Source organism: Passer montanus, unplaced genomic scaffold (assembly GCF_014805655.1).
Source record: "Passer montanus isolate IOZ18808 unplaced genomic scaffold, ASM1480565v1 scaffold21, whole genome shotgun sequence".
Lineage (NCBI taxonomy): Eukaryota > Metazoa > Chordata > Aves > Passeriformes > Passeridae > Passer > Passer montanus.
Window position 1 is genome coordinate 262,274 of NW_024366703.1, and position 24,021 is coordinate 286,294.

The 24,021-nt window shown below is 39.7% G+C and overlaps 1 protein-coding gene across 6 annotated transcripts in view; it reads left to right on the forward strand.

Annotated features, from left to right (window-relative positions):
* Positions 1 to 471: 471 nt before the first annotated feature.
* GBF1 (golgi brefeldin A resistant guanine nucleotide exchange factor 1) overlaps positions 472 to 24,021 on the forward strand; it is a 101,280-nt gene continuing 77,730 nt past the window's right edge. For 4 of the 6 annotated variants that reach the window (XM_039708758.1, XM_039708760.1, XM_039708761.1 and 1 more), the window contains exons 1-3: positions 472 to 719; positions 6,050 to 6,155; positions 7,459 to 7,525. In XM_039708758.1, coding sequence (XP_039564692.1) covers positions 6,060 to 6,155; positions 7,459 to 7,525 — 163 coding nt within the window. In that variant the 5' untranslated portion in view covers positions 472 to 719; positions 6,050 to 6,059. The remainder of the gene's footprint in view (positions 720 to 6,049; positions 6,156 to 7,458; positions 7,526 to 24,021) is intronic. The other 2 variants (XM_039708759.1, XM_039708763.1) reach the window with 1 other exon arrangement.

Consider the following 24,021-nt stretch of genomic DNA (forward strand, 5'->3'; position numbering starts at 1 on the left):
AGCTGCTCAGCAGCGAGCAGAACGCTTGCGGGGATCACCTCCAAGCGGCTCCAGCGGAGGGGCTGCGAGAGGCTGTGGAACAAGTGGGGGATGCTGGCGAACAGCATCCTGACCCCGCGCTGCCCGCTCCCACACGGCACAGCCCCCGCTCCCACACGGCTCCTACACGGACTCCTCACGGCCCCGCTCCCGCACGGTCCCGCTCCCACACGGCCCGGCCCACAATGCTCTGCGAGGGCAGCCCTCCGCCCGCTTCCGCCCGGCCGCCCTGGCTGCGCCCGCTCAGGCGCGGCTGCGGCGCCGCACCGCGCCGCGATTGGCCGCCGGGTCTGCTGGTTCTACCCTCTCGCCTCTCATTGGCTCCCCGCGGCTGTCACCGCAGGGCCCGCCTCCTCCGGTCGCATGCAGTGTTTCTATTGGGCTTCGCGGGGAGCTGCGCGGCGCATCGCGCGCGGGTTGGCTGTCCGGGCTGTCCGTCTGCGCAGTAACCAGGCAGCGGGTCACGGTGCGCCGGTTTCCACGTCAGTGCGAGGGAGCGGGGCCGGTGTTCCTGCCCGTGCCCCGCGGACCCCGCGCTCCGCGGCCTCGCCTCGCCGCCGCCGGCACGGAGGGGCGGACAGGGGCGGGCCGAGCCCTCCCGCCCGCGGTGCCGCCGCCCGCCCGGTTATGTGAAGCGGCCGCCGTCGCGGGGAGCAGGCTCCGCCATTTTGGACGCGGGGGTCAGTGCCGGGCAGCGGCCGCCTGTCGCGACGCGGGGCCGGGCGGGAGGGAAGCGGCGGCGGGGGAACCTTGCGGGACCTGCGGGGGCGGGGACGGGACCGCGGCAGCCCCGGGGCCCACACCGTGACGGTGCCGCGGGGCCGGGGCTCGGGCCGGCCGGAGCGGCCCCGCGGGATGGCCCCGCACTGCACAGGCACCGCTGCCGTGCGGCGGCTTGCTGCCCGCAGCCGGGCGTGCGGGCTCTTGTGGCGTATGGGCAGCTCCGCGGCTGTGCGGGCACAGCCCAGCGCTCGCTCCGCGTCTGCGTTATGCGTTCATCCGGTGGCACGTTTCATAGTTTCAGAAGTATAAAATAATTGGAAGAAATAAAGTGTCATGATAACCTTAGGTTTCGTTTTTGCTGTGCAGTTGTGACAGGTAAATGCGACTTGCCTTTCTCTGCTTGATTCCCAGGCCCGGTCTGTGTCACTGTTGCAGCTGAATGTGGAGGCTTGCAGAGGAGCTTGTCCCTCTCTTCCTTTCTGATGTGCCACTGCTACCGTGCTGCTGCTGCTTATCTTTTAAAGGGCATTCTTAAATGCCCAGGACTGCACAGCTCCTTTCCATGCTTATGAATTATTGCTTTATATCACTTTTGTCCAGGCATCAGGAGCTAGCCTTTGGAGAAACATCCTGGCTTCTCTGAACTCTTGCTTCCTGTGATGCTTTTGCAGAACAGTTACTCTTGAAAAACCCAAGCAAGTTAAATTTCTGAGTAGATGTTCATGTACCTTCCATGTGAGGTTTAGGAGGAAGAAAAGGAACTTTCTGATTGCCACTTGGGCTTCTGGGAAGCCTAGCTGGCTGTGAGATTGCCAGGAGTTGTTTGCAGTTCATGGCTGTGTGTTCTGTTTTGGTAGCAGTGTATTGTATCAGGACTCTGGTGGCCAAATCTAGGTCAGAAGCTATCTAGATTATTCCTACATTATCATAAACAGGAAAAATTTGGGTCAGCAGAAGCTTACTTTGAAATATTACCTTTCTGTGTTGTGGTTGTGTTGTTTTTCACTGCTGCTGTTTATTGGAGTAGTGTCCCTGGGTTTAAACCAGGTGCCATGGCTGAAGGCTAAAGCTAATGATAGGAAGAAGTGACTTGATGGAAGTCTGCCAGACCTTGTTGCTTCTGATGCTAACTCTTGCTTGTTTCCAGAAGAATTGCAGACATTTTGCTGCAGAAGAGGGAGTGGTAATACTAGGAATAATTTGGCTTCCTGTCTTTTGGGATGTGTAGAGGTAAGACATTCTGAGGTTGAGAACTGGAGCGCTCAGCGCATGTGTGAAGTAACATTTGCAGGTGTAAATCTTGTCAGTGTTTTTATATGAAAATTCTATATTTGATGCTGTTTCAGAAGTCTCAGAATAGTGATAATTATTATCCACAGAACACTGTTGAAGCTTTTGACAGTGTTATGAATATGAGCTTTTGTTCTTTTACGACAGGATTAGGCACCAACCTTTTCCCACTTAGTGTTCCCAGTGCTGTAGTCAGTGAGGCTGTGAAAGTTAACAGCCTCCCTTCTTGTGGTGGCCTGGGCACCTTGTTGCCTTGGTTTGGAGCTGTTGTTTTCACCTGCTGCCTGTTGAGCTTCTGTGCAGGAGCATATCTGGGGACTAATCTGCAGTTTTAAGCAGATGTATGAATCTGTCTAGACAAAGAAACAGGAGGTTATATAACCCTTCAGTTTAACTAACTGAAGGATTAAGGAGCTAAAAAGCATTTGAAATTTAGTAGGTACCTTTCTTCAGTTTTCTTCTTTTCCCTAACTTAAGACCACAGAACTGAACCCATTTGTTTCTGTATTGAGTCCACTATCTTCTTGTGCTTGACTGCTTGCAAGAAAGGCATTTATTCTTGATTGGAGATCAGGAGGTATTGAAACATACCTTTGCTAGGGAGGTTGTCTCAGATTTGTTGATGATCTTCAGTATTAGTTCTCTTAACCTGTTCAGCACTTACAGTACCCCATTCTTCAGCCCATAGCTTTGTAACATTAGACTGAATTCATGTTAACGTTTTTTTCTTCTCTAAGTTGAACAACTGTCTCATGGTTTTGCTTGACTCCCACCATGCTCTTGTAAACCCAGCTGATCATTCAGCGCTGGTCTGGTAAATTGTGTAACTTTTTTTCTCTGCTGCTTCACAGCATTCATTTCAATCTTAAAACTTCTTTAGATTCAGGATATCTATACTGAGCTCTAAAGTGTGATCAGTTGTTCCTTGTGGTGATGTTACAGTTGAAGGAACACATACAGAAATTACCTAATCATTTAAAAGGGGTAGCCTTTGGGTAGTTTGGAGTTTAGTGAAGCTCTATCCATCACTTGAAATAAAATTTTAAATTTAATTTTTTACATGGATGGATGATTCTTTTGGTGGTCTTAGATGCAAGGTGCATCTCTCTGAAAATAGTTGTCTGTCTTTCCTGCTCACTCTGTAGTTCTTTTCTGTTTCCTTCTCCAACATGAAGTTGCAAAGGTCTGTTGAGCGGCCGCTTTACTTTGCAATACTTTGCAATACTTTGCTTGATTAGCTACAAGCTTAAATATAAAGCAGTGTTTCTCTCCATCTCTACCCAGTGTTGGTGAGGAAGTGAGCTCTATGTTCAGACCCTGAGTGGGAATTTGCATCTGCAGCATGATAGGTTGTTTCAGTTGCACTGGTGAAATGAGTTTTGTGGCGTGCATAAAGGGAATTTTTGTATTTTTGAATAAAGTTATATTTGATAGAATCTGCAGTGAGGAAGGGAGTGCATTTTCATAGAGTCTTCTCAGACAGTTAGCAATGACATAGTGCCCTAAGTTTTGCAGGGTTTTCATATGGCAGCAGAGCCCTGCCAAGTAACACAAGGTTTTTGCACCCTTGCTTGAAAGGATCAGGTGTGGAAAAGGAAAAGGTGTGCATTGGAGGTTTTTGTCTATTTTCTTCATATTTTGCCACTTGCAGTTAGCTGGGCATTTTAGGTCTTCTACATTCAGGAGAGACGGAGTTGTAGCAAACGTTTTATTTAATTACTTATGTTAAAAATAGAGGAGAAGAAATGGAAGTCTTACAAGCAGATTCAGTAGTATGCAGAACAGCATTTAAATTTTGGGTTAGCTTTAAATACTGTCAGAAATACTGAGTATCTATATATGTGCAAAGTTTGTAATATGTCTGTCTGGTATTTGCATGCTTTTTGAAATAATGCTTCCATGTCAGTTTGCTGAATGCCTGGAATGGTGCTACACAGTTTACATGTTCAATATTGTTTTGAAACAGTGAAGACAGGAAAAACTTAGGTTTGACAAATATGAGTGTATAAAGTATTTCCTCAGAAGTACTTCCCTGGACTAGAATTTTGAGCCCTGAAACTGCTGATGTAGAAATACAGAAAATAATGGAATTACTGAAAGAAAAAATAAATAAGCAAGGAATTTTACATGTAGGAGAAATCTCCCATTCATGCCTTGTACTGAAACAAGGACAACAAAGTGAAATGGAAAAATTGTGATCAATGGTATTTCAATGCAATCATATGAATAATGTATGAAGTAATTTACTGTTGAGGATGGGAACATCTCTCAAGCATTAGCCACATGAGTAGGAAGTGTATTCTGTTATATACAGCTGTGGAGGAAGGATATAAACCTTTGTTCTTCAGGGCACAAGCAAATTACTTGGAAGCACTATTTGTCTGTCATGACAGTTCTTACAAAATACTTTTGTCTTTGACCTTAAAAATTATTGTCTTACACCTGGAGTACCATTATGTATAACTCATTTAATGAAAGAAACAATTTTGCCATAAGAGTATTCATTCTATTGCAAACACCTGAAAAAATGAAGCAACAAATCTGATGTTGTCCTTTGATGAGGTATCTTTTTATAATACTTTGCTTTCTTTCCATTATTTATGGAGTCCTGAAGAAAATTGGTCTCTTTCATTCAGAGGATATTTGTGTATTTGAAGCATTATTGATAATTCAGACATGCTAATTAACACAAAGCCTGACAGATCCAGAATGTATATTATGAAATTTCTGTGGTGATCTTTCTGAGGTTGTGAGCAGTCCACCAAAACGATTTATTTCCAGCTTTGCTTTTGTTACATGGGCAAAAGTCCTTCTCATATTCTCTGTGCATTATTAGCCCCTGCCTCCCCTTCCCAGCTGAGTCCTTTAAATGAGCCTGTCAGGTGTCAAGTGTTACCATCAGTGTTTCACCTGCTTCCAATCTATGCCTTCCTATGGATGACCTGTTGGGATTTCAAGCTGGAGTCTTCATTTTTGTTTCATTCTTTTTCCTGAAAAAGTCTCATTATTTGGCTACCATGTCACTAAATCCTTCTCATCTCCAGACATGACATCATCTGACTCTTTGGCCTCTTTATAAGTCCTGTTTTTTATTTATAAACATTTGTGTCTGTTCATTCCCCATCATTTTTACTTCTTGATGCTTGACTGTATCAGTGCTACAGCTAGTATAAAGAGAAGAGTCCCATAGAAGTTCACTCTTCTTTTTCTCAGACTATTAGAAATCTTTCTTGCTTTTAATTTTTTCCCCCTCTTCTGCCTCTTTGTGGATGCATCAATTTAAGGTTTTTCCCTGAAAGACCTCAGACTACAGCAGAGTAAGTGTCTACCTTTAGCTTTCTCATTTTTCCTCCTTTTGTTTCATCCAGTTTTGTCTCCAGTTTTGCTCATTTCTTTGTGGAGTTTTACTCACATCTTTTTTTACTTCCCTGCTTTCTTGAAAGCTTTGTTTTGTGAAGCAAGTGTGAAATCAACATCTGTTACAAATTACTTTATCTTGTCAACGTTTTAAGTCCCAATGAGGTTTGCTCTGGCCGGCTCATTCATCTCACTGATGCTGATTTAAGAGAGTACAAGGTTAGCTTTGTGTTCTGTGTAGGGCTGCAGGAATTTGCATAAGTGCTGGAGGTGCATGTGTTATTGCATTGCCATGGATGTCTGTCCTGGTACCCCAACACTTTATCTTTCTGTGAACTTCCATAGACTGGAAAAAAAAATTAGAAATGTGCCATGGCAAAGTGATCTCTTGCATTACAGAGATGCTGTTAGAGCTGTCTGCTCTCATGGTTTTGAAAACACACTATGGAAAAGTGTCTTCTTTTGATGAAGTATTTGTTATATATGTAATAATTTGTATTTTGTGCGTGCACAATACAAATTTGAAAGAGTTTCTTGCATCACTGCAGGCCTTCTCTTGGTTAGAGTCAACTTCATTTCATCTGAGGAAGACAGTTTCTCTAAGAGGCTAGAGATTAATTTGAATTACCTTTATTTTCAGAATTGTCAGGATGGTGGATAAGAACATTTACATTGTACAAGGTGAAATCAACGCAGTGGTGGGAGCCATAAAGCGTAATGCCCGATGGAGCACTCACACACATCTGGTAAGTTACCTTGAACTGTTGCCATCTGTAGCAGCAGCAGGTAGAAACACCTGTGGCAGAAACCACCTGGCTTTGGAAAAGTACCTCAATTTTTTTGTAGCACTTGTTTTGTAAGGAAAGTTGGAGTAACTTTCTGCATTGTTTACATTGTTTTGGGCATCTCGTGCCAGTGACTGCAAAAGCTACAAAGCTAGGAGTCTTCTACCTTCTTATCCTGTAAATAGGAAAACCCCACATTGTATTCTGCATGGGAATCATCTCATTTGGATTTTCATCACTGGGCATGTCAGGATATTTCCATGTATGGTGTTATTTTGTTTAGCACAGTGTTTTTATGTATCTTTCGTACCCTCTTGGGGAAGACAGTCTTCATCATGAAAGCCATGAAATAAAAATTGGGGAAGTAATTATATATAGAGTATTTTTAAATTTTTCATATGGCATAGTATCTGTTTTCAGCTCTGTTTTGTTGCTACTATCTATATTCCTCACTAAAACATATCAGTAGTTTCAAACCTGCTTTGGTAAAAATCCTCACCCCCGTGTTTGCAAGTCTAAGCGTGCTTTGGTGGGTTTATGGCTGCCACAGTGTAAATGTGTGGATGTGGCACACTGTATCAGTGGTGCACTTCGGAATGTCACATGAGTAGCAGATGGCTGTCATCCAGCACAAGTGGTTTCAGTTTGTCAAAGGGCAGGGCTCTTTTTCTTCCTGAGGTGCATTTCTTCATCAGAGCTCACGGCCTCTCTGTTCCAGGTGTGGGTGCGGCTGCACTCAGCTTGGAGAAACTGCTGCTCCTCCTTATTTTAATATCATAAAGATAGACTAAGGCTAAAGGATGCAGCTAATTCATATAAATATTGCACCATGATTCTTTCTTCAAGTTATTTTAATGGCAGAAAATGTCATTGTATTTCTGCTCCCATTACAATCTGCATAGATTAACATTATAGCAAATCCAGATGAGCCATTTCAATATGGTATGAGTTAGATTTGCAGTGAAATTTATTGAATAGCAGAAGGCTAATCAGAAATACTTCTAAGGACAATAAAACCAAATCAGAATGCTCAGTATTGAACCTATGCTTTGACATTTGAGCTGTGTGATACTGGGGAGCACTGGCAGGAAAATAAAAATGCTTCTCTTGGATTTGATGGTGTAAACATGCTGACATTGATAAACTCAAACCACAGCACTTCTGTGAATGTGTTGGTGAGGTCTTTAACAGACCCGTTATTAAGATTTGTCTTCAGGAATATGTTTGCCTCATTAATTACTTGCTTCCTATATATAACCTATAGGATGAAGAAAGGGATCCCCTGCTGCATAGCTTTAGCCACCTAAAAGAAGTGCTGAATAATATCACAGGTAAGCTTCTACAGAAATCAGCAGCTGTGTGCACCTGCTAGGGTATATGGAGTTCAATGTACAGGTGTATTTACTTGTGTTATTTACTATCCTGAAGTCATTTATTGAAGAACAAGAAAAGAGGAAATATGCATATACTTTTGGGTAAATAATACCAATGTAAACTAGCAGAAAAACTCAACTGCTGCCACAGTCTATAGGGATAGATATATATATATATATTTGTGTGTGTATGCATGCACATATTTTATAAAGGTACTTGTTTCTTTGATACACTGAAGCTTGTAGTAATATATGAAATGTGGTGTACTATCATGCATAGCTTTTTTTGTGGTTTGTTTATGCTTTCTGATGTATGAGTGATGGAAAAAAATCTGCTTAGAAAGTGGTTTCTGTCTGTTTTTTCCTCACATTCTTTGGTTTATTAGCTTTCATCATGTAATAAGTGGAGCACAGACCTCTGTTTCTATTTGGGTCTCTTGGATTTTAAGTGAAAAACTTACTTTGTGGTCACCTGCACTGAAAGAAACTGGAAATCTGTATTGATTAGAGAAGTAGTACACAAGGCTGTGGTGTGTATTCTGACCATTGTTTTTCTCAAAACCCATCTTTCTCCGCTTCCCCCAACATTTTCTGGTTTTGTAGTTTCAGGAGTGAATGTTTAAGTGTAACCCAAGTATATGTTGAGAGTCTGGAGGTGAAGCAAACTCCATGTGGCATTCTGCATGTTCTTCCCAGGATTTTTCTTATTGATTGTAATATTTGAAAGTAAACTTCATTTCTGGTCCCTTTATTACAGTGACTGTTCAGAACTGCACTCAGCCTTAGTTTGAGATGGACTTCTTGCATTTCTAACTGTGAGGCATGCTTATTCTTGCATCAGTGCTGAGTCTGGAATCCCATAAAAAGTCTGTTCTCTAGAAGCCCTGTAGTGCTTCTTCCAGGTGATAATGGCAAGAGGTGCTGAGGACACGTGCCAGTTCCAAGCCTGTATTCCTTCCTCTTACGTGTCTGCCTGTAGGTGTAATGCTTTGCTTTTCTCTGCCAGGTTGACTTTCTGTGGTTGTAAGCAGGATTTTTTTGTTACATCGTGAAATCTTGGGGAACTCTTGAACAGCTTGCATTTCTGGATAGTGTCTTTGTTCTGGATGTTATGCTTGTACCTGGACTGCATGACAGTCTGGATTTGTGGGGCTTTTTGTAAGCTCATTCACCTTCTGTAAGATGTGCGTGCAGTCACCAAAAGTGTATTGGGAGGAAATTTTACATTTCTGCCTTTTATGAGATGAGTCTTTTTTTTTAAATAAGCTTCCTGAAGTTCTTTGCCATTATTGCAAATACCTTTTCTCATCAACAGGAGCAGGGACTGTCAGGATGCTCAAATAAATGCAGTATAAGTAAATGTCAGGGACTGGCCATTTATCTAGAGCAGCTAGGTACAATGTGCTGTTGACTTGTTGGGGAAAAAATGCAAGTTCACTATCTGCTGATGTTAGAGAAAGCAAAGTTTAATGTACTGAGAGATTCAGAGACTCTCTTTGTATTAGTCATCAGGTAAGTGTGGCTCCTGCTGAGATAATAATTGCTTATATATGGGGATGATAGCATGATGGTTTGACTACATGGGATTCTTTTATACAGGTAATTTCAGCTGCAGTGACTGCTATTTACTGAGTAGTGTCTTGAGATAGGACATCATTGCTGTGCTCCATCTTTTTTCCATTTTAGACATGGACTTGTTCCCAAGCAATGGTTTGAATGATACGGAGTATCTATCCTGCATCATCTTCCAGGCAATCAAAAGTCCAGTCCCCAGCATAGGGGGTTTTTGGTGATTTTTTTTTTCCCCTAGACTTTCCTTTCATGTCTCTTTCATTAGCTCATGGAAACACATTGCTTTTATATTTAAATTTATTCAAGCTGTAATCTTTGACATTTGAGTTAGCTTTTAGTACAATTTTGCATTTATAGTAATATATATTATGTATTTTCTCAATCCCCCAAGAACCCATTTTAATCTGTTCCGGATGCAAATTTCAGGCTGCCTTGTCCCATCTCCCCTCTTGCTCTCTCCCTCCCTTCCCCTCCCCCATGGAGCATGTTTGATCAGGTGTGGCAGGAATATCCACTGTCAAGCTGCGCCCTTTATATTAGTCAATATTATCCTTCCTTCCCTCCCACTCCCTTCATTCTCCTCTGGGCTTTACCAGTTGATTTATAATTTTGGAATTCTCATCGGAGTCTGTAATACAGTTTGTTCATTATTTAACCAAAACCTGTTTAATGAGCAAAGAGAGGCAATGTAAATGTTAGGCATGTTGCAGTGGAGTACCTTTTGTTCTCCTCTGAGCTAGTGGGTATTAACTCTGTCATGACTGTGATGCTGAAATACCCTGGTCAAGGGTATAAAGATGCACTGTATGCCCCCAGCAGCTAAAGATTCCTGTTTCAAAGTATTGCTCCTCAAGAGGAGCTAAATTACATGCTGGAAAGCTTGTCTGCAACTAAGTTTGGTATCCCATCCTGTTGTAACCTCCACCTGTGCTCTTGGAGGAAGCATATAGAGAAGCTGTGTTGCTCAGCAAAAACAGTCCCATGATTATGGTAAGAGTAACTTCACTTCTACAGTTCAGCATACCTAGCTAAGGACCTAAATATTTTGAAGTTTTTCTTTAAAATTCTGATAAACTTAATTTCTGTGGGAATTTTTGTACATTTATGAAAAGAGTTTAATAATTTGAAAATGAACAGCATGTCCACCTCTGACCCACTGGCAGCTGATTTACTGGATGCCATTTTTATGTTTTCATGGACTACATTTTCATGTATTTTAGCTACTATTGGTAGTAGTTTGATAGTAGTTGCCTGAAAAACCAGAAAAGAAACATAGAAGTTCTGTTGTCTTGGGTGATGCATAAGTTAATCCAAGATAAATTTAATAGTGGAATGCTTGCAATGCTAAGATGACCACAATAAGCTTAAATTTGGTGGCGTGTGTCATATTTCTACTGCTTAGAAAAAGCAGAAGTCAGTGTCCTGAGTTATGTCCATATGGAAGCAATGACTATCAAGCTTTCAACGTGCATGCAAAATTGAAATATAGCTACATTTTCAAAGGTTATTTTAAGACTGATGAAAACCTGTATTGATACAAGTTTGGCTTGAGGGCTGTTGTCACCACAGCTTCCATTTGACTGCTGTTTAAAGTGAGCTGAGTACCCTGAAAAATATGTCTGGATGTTGAAACATTTGTTCATTGTCAGTTTTGTTATGGATTTAGGTCACCAAAAGGAAGCTTCTTTTTAACATCCAGTGATAGCTGAGACTGTCTCTTTCTTGAGTGGTTCCAACTTAGGATCCTCTCTGGGTCTGCAGAGAAAGGTTTTATAACCACAAATAATTGGAAATATGAATTAATTATAAGCCTGCTTTTCCATGATTTCATGAGGATTGGGTTTCTTTAAATGCTTTTCTGGCTGTTGAGGTCTTCAGACCATTCTGGTATGATGCGGAGGTAAGAGCAGATAGTTCTGTAGTCATCCTTCTCATTGCAGAGTTTGTGTTTTGCTCTGACCAGGGAGATGAGTCAGTACCCAGGATTTTTGCGCCTGAAGTGCTGCCTACTGGTGTGTGGGATGGCTTTAGGACAGGAATGACTGACTACAAGTGCCTTGTACAAGTCATGACTGCAGTGGGAGAAGCAGGTGTTGTTGGAAGTGTGTGCATCGAGAGTCTATTTAAATAAGGTTTAAACTAGGTAAACACACCTGTGAAGAGGTGCTTGTGTATATTTTAGGTCCATGAGTGCCAGACTGCAAGGTTTGAGTCCTTTTATCCTCTGGTGGTTCAGAGTTAGTGCATTTAAACAGAAGCTGCAAAGTAAGCTGTTAGAAGCACTCTGATTTCATGCACATTCATGACATTTTAAATGAATGCTTGTACAGTGGGTTCAGAAGAATCTTTTCATGGCTTATTTCAGACAAGAAGCTGCTGCAAATCTCCATCTTTAGAGGGCTGGCTGGGGCATTAAGAGCTGGCTAAAGGTCAAATGACTGTAACCGTAGGAGAACCTTTGCCCAGTGTCTGACTTAATATAGTTGTTACTGTAGCCATCAGATTTCTGGTATGTAGACTTGATTGCACACTCATTTTCTCATGTCTGAGCTCTGGAAACTCAGTTTTTATGGAAAACCTGACAGTTGTGTAAAACAATACAGGAATTCTGTCATGATTTTGGATTAGCATAGGAACTTTTTCTGAAAGATGTAGGTTTAAGACATGGTAACTTGGTAGTAAATATAAATATGTGGCCTCTTCTCAATGTTATTGAAGTGCTAATGGTTAGAATATGAGATGCACCTTCAAGTTAAGAAATTAGAAACATGTAGTGTTTGTGGTTTTTTTAATCAAGAAGTGTAGGAATTAGACTACATGAATGTGATATATAAAGTGCTGTGATGCTTATTGCTTTGCAGGTAACAGCAATACCATATTTTATTTATTATTTAGATCTTGAGTTTCTGCTGGAAGTGCCTGAACTTACTGGCAAACAACAAATATGATGAACTGCATACTGTGATGTTTCTCCCATTGCTTGCATTGAAGGATAGAAGTGTTATCTACATCAGCCATAAAAAAAAACAAACCCTTTTTTTCCTGTTGCATGTCAGCTTTCTATTGAAGATCTAGAACATTCATTGATCTTATGGATCATGTATGTTCTTGTGATAACTCAACAAAATAAGTGTTTGGTGGTGTTTTTTTGGTTTTTTTTTTTTTTTTTTTTTTTTTTTTTTTTTTTTTTTTTTTTTGTTTTTTTTTTTTTTTTTTTTTTTTTTTTTTTTTTTTTTTTTTTTTTTTGTAGTAACAGGTATTCATGTGTGTTAACTTGGTATTTTTGAATACCAAGCAATTCAGGCTAACATTTAGCTTTGTTGCGTTCTCTATGACTTTTTAAAGAAGAATGGAAAGGGTATTAGGAAAGTTGGGAAACTCAGAGAATAAGGCTTCTTTCTTCCATAGCTTTAACTTGGCCTCACTCTAATTAGTGGATGACAGTACAATTTTGTCCATATTGAATGACCCGACACTGTACAAAAGTGGTAATTTATTTCTCTTCATATTTTCGTACTATAAGAAATAAGAATATTAAGGTGCCAACTTAAATTTGATGCTTTGCTTGCAGGTTGTATCCAGACTTGATTTTTGCCAACTGTGTTAAGACAATACAGTAAAAATTGTCATTTTAAAAGCAAGTTTCTAGTATAAATGAATGCAGACATCCTCCCAACTGCACAGAGAATGTAAACCAATGCAGTATTTTTGCTTTGAAGCTGCAGGTAGTTCCAAATACTCTGAGTGAGATTAATCTTTTTAATCTCATTTTAGCATCAAATTAATCAAATCACTGTCTTATGGCTGAGGTCTTTGGATCTTCCTGGGGGATACTTTTAGCACATATATTGGTATTTTGGCATAGATTTTCTTTGTGTTTTCTTGGAGAAATAATAAATCAGACTTTTCCCAGGTGCTTTTTAACCTCGTGCTTTACTTTCTAAGTGGTTTTCCCAGAGTGACACTGATGTGCTCTAAGAATGCAACTGGGATGGGAACTTCTCAAGCCCAAAATGAACACAAGAATTGTCATAATTTCACTTAAGATTTTGTTTACTTTCTGTGTAAAAGAAGGAGGAAGAAGGTCCTTGATGAAGAATGATTTACAGATGCACCAAGATAAGCCACATAACCTTTTTCTTAGCTTTTCTGTTGTATACAGGACAGCATTTATGCAGAATGTGTAAGGAGTCAGGTATGGATGGTGTCACTCTGAGCTCTGATTGATTCTGTTGAATGTTGAATGCTGAGCCCTTCAACATGGGTTACTGAATGAAACTATACCTCCTGAGAAGAAGCTTGTAATTGAGATATTTGTAACTAACAGAATGTGTAAGGAGTCAGGTATGGATGGTGTCACTCTGAGCTCTGATTGATTCTGTTGAAATGTACATTGAGCCCTTCAACACGGGTTACTGTAATTGAGATATTTGTAACTAACGCTGACATAGAGAAAGGGAGAAACTGTGTAGAATCCTTAATTTGATAACATTTCAGCTCGTGTTAATCTTCTGTTTTGTGTTTCTGAGTAGTAAGAAATTTAATGAATGAAATCGAAAGAAGTGGAGTGAATCTCAGAGTATTTAGAGCAAAAAAAACAAACCAACCCAGTAAGGTGGTCTCCACACTAGGCATTTCTGCATGTCTCCTGAAGTCCCTTATGCAGTTCAGCCCCACAACCTTTGTGATACCACTCAATACAGTTCTCTGAGTAGTTTAACACTAGAGCTTGGAGCTGAAGTCTTCCTTCTGTGCATGGCTAAAGACTGGCAGGTACAAGCAGGAGGTGGTGCTGTTGGAAGGAATTGTTTCCTGACCCCTAATCCTTAAGGACCCAAGGATTTAGATGGACAAGCACTCCTGGCTGTTGCTTGGAATAGTTCCCACAGTGGGCTTGTTCTGTAACACCAGCCTTCTGTTACCACAGCAGGGCTGGGCTCTGAAGAGCTGCCACATGTGCATGGTGTGCAACTGACTCTCTCTTGTTCCACGCTTGTTGAGCAATTACTTTCCCACTTGTTGGGCACTCCATTATTTCCTTCAGTTACTGCTTCTGTGTGAAGTGGAGCCATGAAGGAAATGGCTTAATGGATGTACATTAGGGGGCAATAAATTGCAGTTTGATTTGGTGGACAGGCAGTACCAGATGCTGCATAGAAGCTAAGGTTCCTCTTAAGTCAGCCATTGAGGTTTTATATAGAATTTTTTTTTGATGGTGATTTTTTTGTTTGATGGACAAGAGTAGTGAAAAGGAATTGTGCCCATTTGCATTATAGTAAAAACACTATGGAAGTAGGAGTATACAAGAAATTGCTTAATGCTGCTAGTTTACTAAGTATATGGCTCTTCTGTTTTGTTACCTTCTTTTACCTGTCTTCTTTCCTCACTCAATAGTTGCCACCTAACCTGTTGAAAATATTGTTGCAAAAATGATTAACTTCAAAGAAGCAATAACTTGTGTCAGAAGGCGGAGGTGCATATTTATATAATTGCATAATATGTAGAAGGACTGCCAAGAAGTGCTGATTATGCATACACAAGAAGCATACTGAAGTATTCCTCATCTCAAAGAGTCTGTAGCTTAAGAGGATAGCAACAGAGAGAAATCATTAAATACACCAAGTTGAGTGTGGATAGGTGGAATGTAGGAAAATAGAGATAGTGATGAAGGTAATCTCACCCCTAAGGTGAGTGTCCTTTTCTTCAGGAGTAGTGCAGGAATCTGTGGAAAAATGCTGCTTCTCTTAATGATTAGTGTGGAATAAAAAAGTCAGGATGAAAAGAAATGGAATGGCAGGGATTAAAAGGTAAGTGTAAAAGTAGCAGACTAATGGAGAACATTGTTATTAAAATAGCAGATTGATTGGTTAGAGAACGTTGATAGTGAAGGATGTGTACTTAGTGGTTTGCCCATTTGAAGTAAACTTGCAGGAGCTTTTTCTTTTTAAGGTAACTATGTAAGCTTTTTAGCTGTCTGAGTGTTTCAGAATAGATTACTGCTGAAGGGGTTCTTTTGTTTGTACTTGGTTGGGGGGTTTATTTGCAATCAGAAAAAACTTAATCTTCCAATGTGTTACGGACGTCCTCATGGTAAGTTCTTAAAAAAATGTTGGCTAGAATGTTAAGATGTTATTAGCTCAGTTGGTCAGAACATGTGCTGATAACACCAAGGTTGTGGGTCCACACAAGCCATTCACTCAAGAGCTGGACCTGATGCTTCTTGTGGGTCCCTTTCAACTCAGAATATTCTGTGATCTGTTATCTTGCTTTTGTAATTTGTCTTTAGAAAATGATACAAGACAGCAGATATGTCCAGGAAAGACATAAAATTGATGCATTCAGTCTTAAGAAATTCTGATCATCTTTTAGATGACAGGTTTTTAACTTGTTTTTCAGCACTTTTCAAAGGTACAAAAAAAGACAAAATTTCATATAAAAAGCCTGCAATACAGTGACTTGATGATAGGGTCTGAGGTTTTGTGATGTGATGGATTTTGAGGTAAGAGATGAAAGCATCATGGATGAGCTTTTGTTGGTATCAACAGATACTTTGAGGAAGAACTTTATGAGTGAATGGAAATCTGTTGTTTTGTTAAAAGAGAGCAATTAAATATATGTAAATGTTTTAGGGACAGTGAATCAGTACATATCATCACAAAATTATAGGAGATAAAAAAAGGCATCTTGAGAAGGAACATTTATCAAGTGGTGATTGTAGAAAATCGATAGATCTGCACTGGTATTGTCTGACGTGTTGTATCTGTGTGACTTGAACACGTTACTGCAAGTGTTAAAGCAACCTGCTCTTCCTTTGAACTCCTAATTTGCAGATATTTCTTCTTTAGTTGAAGGGCACAGATAGACATAGAATCCTCATCTGTTTTACTTTCTGAAGTTAATATGTCTGTGCTTTTTGCATGGTGCAGTTGTGAAGATAAAACTTGTCAGTTCAAACCACTGTTGTAGTCAATGGGTTGTGAAAGAAAAAGCAGGTGTATAGTTTGTGACAGTTGAGGAATAGGTGAGACATTATGACAAAAAACACAGCAGTGTGAGATGAGTAAAACTGAAAAAGTAAAATGCATTAATGAGAATTTGCACATCTTTGCTATAGAACTGAAGTTTGGCTTTAGCTATCCTGTTGGAATGACCAGATTGATTAACAGCTTATGCTAATGTATTTTGCCCTGTCATTGCAGTTACACCCCTTGACCACTGTAATTGTGTACTTCATTACTGCTTTTTAGTTGAATATATTAAATTCTCCACTGATGGTAGTTCTTTGATTATTTGAGCCTCCACCTGTACCCTAATAGAAGCACTTGAGAAGTTCTGTTCTGGTTCTGTCCTTGTAGCAGTAAGCTGAAACTTTCTCCTAGACATACTGAAGTAGGAGTCCTTCAGCAAGTGTAAGCTGTTGCAGGAACCTAAGTGCCTGCCTGACTGTAAATAATTCTCAAAGCTTGTGCTATTTAAATGAAATGAGATACTTCAAAACAGTCCTCTTCTCTTTTAATCACATTTAGCTTCATTCTGGGAGGAATATTTTTGTTCAGATGTGTCTTTGTGCCCTGTTACTTTTAATGAAATTAAAATTTTTCATGATACAGTGATGAAGTCTGCAAAGTGAATTAGATTCCACATACAGCTTGATTAACTGCCTAAATAATTCAAGGGTCAAGTTGTAAATATGAGGAATTGTTAAAATAAACAAAGATGTGGTTACTATCTTGACCATGGTGTACTGAAAGAGAATGGTCTATTCATTCTGCTTATAGCCTGTGGGAGGAGCTTTGTAGAAATAAAATGAGTGGCAGTGGTAAAATATGGTTGCTTGTGTAAGCATATTTAGTAACTGCACTTAGCAGCTTGGATGTTCTTTAGAGTGGGGTTAGACAGTTTCTAGTGGCCTGTAATAGTTATATAATAATGAAAGTTCCTGTCATGATAGCATCCAGGAGTCATCATTAGCTGGTTTTCACTTCAGTCTGAGGTTTTCATGTTTTTCATTCAGAAACACCAAGTTTTTCTTTACATACTCAGCTATTACTGAAAAAAACCAAATGTTTTGACTGTCTGATGTGCAAATATACTTAGTCAGATTTAGAGTCTAAGAGGCACGATCAGATTTGACTTCTGTGCTTCTCTCTATTAAATACATTCTGCCTCAGCATGAGGTTAGTGCTTCAGATGTGATCAGGCTGGTAGAAAGAGTAGGAGAACACAGTCCTGGGAATATTTACTTTGGTGGCATTGTTGATGATGAACACAAAGGTATAGGAAATATATGTGTTCAAATATTTACCAGTCTGTTAAAATACAGTCAGCAGGAAGAGGCTTTGTCAGTTGAAGCAGAAGTACTAATTTAGATTTGGCAAAGTTCTAAACACCACAATTTTCTGAAAGCATGTAACTTCTTTGTGTAATACAGGAGTCTGAATACTTACATCATGAAGGCTTCTGTTTCTTAATGAAAGGGAAAAATAACAGAAACATCCATGTCCTGCAAATAAAAAAGTATCACTTTCTTTGGGAAAAGGCTTTGCCAGGAGTGTTGGAAACATAGGAGAGGGAGAAATAAAAATATTCAGACATTGTAGAAAGCAATAGGACTCTTAGCAGCAGCTGAATAGTAGTACAAGAGTTGGAAAAAAAAATTTCAGAGAAAATAAATTGCTGAAGAAATGTATTATGAAGTAATGAGGAGGAGGAAGACCATCATAGGCATCCTGAAATGCTTACCTTAATGGTTGTTTGGTAACTGACTATTTAAGCACTGTGTCACAGACAACATCAGGTTAAATTTTGTAAACAGTCTCTCTTTTATTAACAATACATTAAAAATCTGAAAGGGCAGTTAATTCCTGTTCAGCTGCCTTTAAATTGTAGTTTTTTCCCTCTTGTAGTTTCTTAAGGCTATAGAGTTTCGCAGCCCGCACTGGTCCTTGTTCACATGCACAAGGCCCATGTGCTGCAGCGGAAGGTCACACACTCCCTTTCACTCTGCAGCAACAGCAGGTGATGGTACCAGCTGTTCACATCCTTGTATTAGATGCCTGAATTTGAGCAGCTGTATGAGGCTGCTAATAAACTCTTACATGTAATGCAGTTCATATCTTGCCCACATTTCACTTGATCATACTCAACCCTGGCCAGTATTTTTTTTAACATCTTTCAGTTCCACCTATAAGGTGCTCCTTTTCTTCCTTGTGCTTGTTTCCACTCTTTTTGTATGATGTGTTAGTCAGATGTTTTAAAAGTGTTCCAGTGGTGCAGGTTTGAAAAGGGAAGGGTACCTGAAAGCATACAAACTGTACTCGGTTTAAGGAAGCAGGACCGATCTCTCTAGCAAAAGCATTTTAAAAAAAGACTTATTACTGTAATGAAAATAATCTAGACTATTCTAAAGGATGTTCTTGTACTTTAACAGTATACTTTGGGTACAAACCTAGGTTGGTTGGTTGGTTTGTTTGTTTGAGAAGAAAGGATTACAAGTGCTTTTGTTCTGAAGAATCTGCCTGCATCCAGCTAGTTGAAGGTGTCTTGTAGGTGAATCTGCTGTTAAAAGAAGGCTACAGGGGTTTTTAATTCCACATTGGGTAATAAAATTGGCCTGACAGTGATATTTGATATAGCCACAATTAATTTCAACTTGTGCTTTTTATTTAAAAAAGCTTGTTTGTTAGGACCCTCTGTTAAGCCTATTAAATAAAGGGTGAAAAAGCTGAAACTGCCTATCTGTGCTTTCCAGAAAAGGGGTGGAGGGAACCAAAGGAAGGATATTTACCATTTTAAACCCTTTCAGCTCCTTTGTTCCCTTATTTTTCTTTGTGTTAGTGGTTTAGCCTCCTATTGCCCTCTCTGGAAGAGTCATGGTACCTAGAACTGAGAATACCTTGGTTGCACTGAATGGCCACCAATGTGATGACAGTGTCTTCTTGCTAATGAGATTCTGAGAGGTGACTTTGTTTTGTGGCGTTTTTTTAAGTGGATTTTTTTGTGGATTTCTTGTTCCCTTGGTTTTGTTATGGAGTTAGGTTTTGGGTTTGGAGTAGGGGTTGTTTTTTAGGTTTTTTGAGGGTTTTTTTTTTAGGTTGGTTGGATTTTTGGGATGAGATGGGGTGGGTTGGTTTGTTTTTCTCCCATGGCTGTAACCCCAGAAAAAGCACTTTGGAATGAAAGTAGTATTGGTGTAGGAGCTGTGACCATCATCTTTTAGCAATGTGGAGGTGGAAAGAGAGTATATTTGTTCCTTTTTGCTCAAAGGATCTCAGGGAGAAATTCAGCAAGAGTGAAGATAATGATCAGAAGTTGAGTGTTAAGTATTTTATAAAATTATGCAAAGAAGAGAATCTAGCTGTGTAGTTAGGGTTGGAAGAAGATGGCATGGGATCAGAAGTATATGGTAGAATATAGGAAGAATATAAGTGCTAATACAGTGAATTGGCTTAGCTCAGATCATTCATTAGACCTTGTTCTTATTGCTCCAAAACTCAACTAATTTTATCTGGTCAGCATTCTTAAATTGAACTATCCACAATCTAGAACTGATGTGTATTGCTTTTCTCCAGCAAAGATCACACAGGGCTTTTTTTCTGGATGAGGAATTGGCTCTCCCATGGCAGATTAGGACAGTAAGCTCCTTGTTAAGCATTACGAATTTTTAAGAGAGTCTTACAGTTTCTTGGTGTACACCCAGTATTAATTGTTTGAAACAGCCAGTTATTTTTAACTTCATGTTTCACATCTGAAATTTTTTTAACTGTTCAGGTGTCTCTGCAAACTACAAAGAAAGCAGCTGAAGTAAATAGATGTATCAAATGAAGTACCTCTTGTGCCTGCTTCCAAAATAAACTGGGAATAATGCTTTACACATTTTGTTTCCTTTAACTCTACAGGCAAGCAAGAGAGGAAGCATGGATTAACATCTAGTGATTTCTAGGAGCTCAGATTCCTCTGTGCTTGGCCTGACTGACAGGCACATGTGGCTCAAGTGCATCTGGAAATATATCATTGGTGAAATTTGGTCGGGTAAATATAGCAGGAATGGGTTGTCAGGGCAAGAGACAGATTGTTCTGGGAAAGGAAGTGCTGTCTGTCTGTTGTGTAGTAACAATTTCCTATATTTCTGAGACATACCTATTTCTTTCAGTGTAACTAAGGTAACAGCAGGCTCTCACATACTTGCTGTGTTCTGCTGTCCTATGTTCTTATGGTGGAAGTGCTATCAGAAATGGTAAAATTGGTGGGAATGTGTGTAGAGAACTGATACCAATATTTTCTATGGTGTTTAAATAGTAGCGCCATTCACTTTCTTCTAGTTTAAACTCCCTTTGAAAAGAGGCAAGGACATAAAATGGGAAAAGTAACACCCAGAGTTTTAGGACACTATAATATTGAAGAAACCTTACTTCTGCTTATGTGCAAAATTGTTTCTAGGCCACATGGTAAGCAAGCAACCAACGAAAAAAACCTACCAACCTCTTCTTTAAAAATGGGCTGAGAGCCAGTATTCTAAAATTTCTGTCTTTATTGGCAGTTGATACATAGGTAATGAGCAGGGATAGGAAAAGACAATCACAAGGCTTTTCTCCAGCAAAAGCTGATTGGCCAAGCCATAAAGCTTCCTGAACTATTGTGGTATTAGTTAAAGTGTCAACACAAATCATACTGTTTGGGGAGAAAATAGAACCAACTGTGTTAGAGGATAGCCTACAGAAGTCTATGCAGGCATATCAGTATAGACTGTATTTTGCACACAAAGGCATAAACGTGCCAATGACAATTAAAATTGCAACAGATGCAGGCAGTATCAAATGCAACAATAAATTACAGATTTTTTGCAGTTTATCAAGGGAAGTTGGAGATGACTACAGATTAGAGTTGGTACCATTTGCAGCATTTTCCTAGTGCAGTGGGCTATTTTTTTCATTAGCTTGCTCAGGAACATATTGAAGATAGGAACCCTGACAGTTCTGTGTGCAGTAGTTGTCTGTGGTTAATTGCTGGTTCTGAGAGGTTACATGCTGCTTCCCACTGTAGTGAGCTGAGTCTGGTGCCCTGTGATGTGGCTGGGTCTGGGGTGGGGTGAGCAGCCAACAGGTGCACAGCATACCACACAAATGTGGAGGCAGGGAATTTGTGTCCAAGGGCACTGGGGGTAAATAACTGTAGTTGTAAAAAGTATTATATGAGTGCTACCTTTTCACTGAACAATATGTCTGTTCCGAAAACTGTCTCACAAACTTCCATATAATAAGCTTCAATTTCTATGCTCAGAAGTCTGAAGACCTTAACTGGTGATGAATTTTCTTTGGCTTTTAGGAAGAAATGGATATTTTGCTGAAGGATGCAACTGATTCAGACTAGAGGTTGTCCAAAAGCTTTCCGTAGTTGCAAGCAGTAGGATAACAGATGGGATTCTCTATTTTTTCAGTAAAACCTGCTTAAGTTAACTATTTTGTCAGTGTACAGTGTTCTTCAAAAATGCTTGTAAGCCCCTGGGATTAATTTTTTATTTCTTGTGATTACACCAGATCCAAATGCTGCATGTCATGATATAGGCAGGGATAAAACCTTGCTATTTCTCATTCATAATGCCACTCAAGCCTTGTTGCAATTTACTAGCTGTGTTACATAGCATGCCAGGCTTGCCTAGGCCTTTTGCAATGTAAACTTCAGCAGCAGGAGCAGTTTATAATGAAAAAACAAATCATCAGTGTTTAACTTACTGTTATGGTACTGTCTGCTTGCATGTCTCTTGTTCCAGGTGTTCCAGCTTCCAGCAGTTGAGATTTGAAGTCTACTCTGCAGAAGCCTCTGTTTTTTCAATGCTGTTCTTCAATGCCCTTTAAATCTAGTTCTTTATTCCATTTTATTTTTCCTTTGCCAGTCTCACCCTGGAATAAAAGTGAAAGGGTTAAACTTAATGTTTCAGGTGAAATTTCTCATCAAAAGACACCTGTGTTCTGTGATCATCAGGTACCAGTACACTGTTGTTTGTTTTACTGCATCAGCTGTCAATATATATGACAACAACAGACTTTTAAATCAGGTATCTAGCAGCAGAAGTTAAATCAAGCAGAACTTATGTTCAGAATATATTATCTGTTGTTCCTTCCCCCGACATTTGCATCTGTTTTAAAATAGCAGAATTCTTTCCTGAACCGAAGGCAAGAAGCTGAAATATTCTACAGTGCATTGAAGTGTTTTAAAAGAATCAGACTGTGGTATTAAAAAGAACTGCAGTTACTTACATTTGAAAGAAATCTAGAAGAACCAAAGCACAAGGTAATTATTTGTAAAGGGATTTGAAATTGTAAAGTGCTATGTGCAAGAGCTGTGGAGTAGTTTTGGACCTGCTGTTTTGAGGAAGGTGGGTAAAATACTTGAAACTCTTCCATTGGAGCTTTTTCTGCAGGGGTTTCTTCTGGGATCATTGTTCCATGACAAGAATGGTTCTGCTCTAGATATGTCCTGCATGTGTGCAGGATGGCAGTAGAATTACTTTTGACTGTGATCTAGCTGTGTTGCTAGGTGTTGTAAATAGGAAGCATTTAACCCCTGTAAATGTAACTGTTCTGTATTCTACAGTTCATTTGCAACTGTCTAGGTAATACTAAAGCACGTGGTATTTGATTTTTTTGTGATGGTAAATGCTGAGTTGCAAACCTGTTCTCATAATCCCAGCTGTTTAACAGTATGAAGAAGATAGTTTTTTCATTTGAAGCCTTTAAACTGTTTTACTCTTGCATCTACTAATTCTGGGACAAGAATTCACATCATTACATGAAGAAAGGAGTAAACAGGAAAGTGAAGCTATATAGAAGCTAAATAGCAGCATAGTTACTTTGTTCTTGATGTCCTCTTGATGTCCTTTTAGGTGGTAAATTTGTGGGAAGGGAGTTGATAATTTCTTTCATGTGATACCTTAGTGTCTGGTGTGTTCTGAGGTGAAATTTCACTTAATGAAAATCACCTGAAGTATTAGCTTAACTTAGTCTTCAGTCTGAGCCCTCGACCTTTAGCTGCACAGAACCTTATTAGTTACATCAGGCTGTTGTAAAATACTTATGCTGCAACCTTATTTTTGGTTCTAAAGAATCATTTAATGCTTATAAATAGAAAAAACAGTGAAAACAAGGTAGAACTTGAGACCAGCTGACAGACCTTTCATGTGTACCTTATGCGTACATAGCTGAAGTTTCATACGTGAAGAAATTGCCTGAGTTTCTTGTAGGGCACAAACAGCACTTGGGGCCCATGTAAATGCCACAGAAGCTGCTTTGCAAAAACAAAAATTTCCAATACTTTTTTAGCTTTGTCTTCCATGACTCCCGTTCCCTTTTTCTCTTTTGCTGTTACTTTCTGTTCATGCATTTTTTTTTTTGCAGTCTGTTCCTGTGTAAGCCTTTTCTGTGTCAAACTTACAATTAATGTAACTTTACAATAAGAAGCCCTCTGTATTTTTCTGGCACAGTTCTCACTTCCCATTCTTTATGTTCCTTTGGACAGTCAGCACTGAGTTTTTGTTGCCTTAATATAAAGAGACTTAGAAAGGCAGGTGCTTCTGGATCTGAATTTATGAGACTTCCAGACATGAGTGTCATACGTGCTTTTTTTCTCGCCTGTCTTCTGTAATGCTCTGTAGTCTGTAATAGGTTGAGTTGTAACATTCATTAAACCATTCCTCACATTCCCTGCTTTGAAAGCTTATCAGGACTGCTTTGATTTAGTTATCTGGAACAAAAAAAGCCATTTGTGCAGGTTGGAATGGAGCTCTGGAGCAATATTATATCCGAGATCAGATTCAGGTCCCAGTTGTATTATTCCTAGGGATTTATTTGCCTGTGTACACACAGGCAAAGAGTGGTGTGTATGGA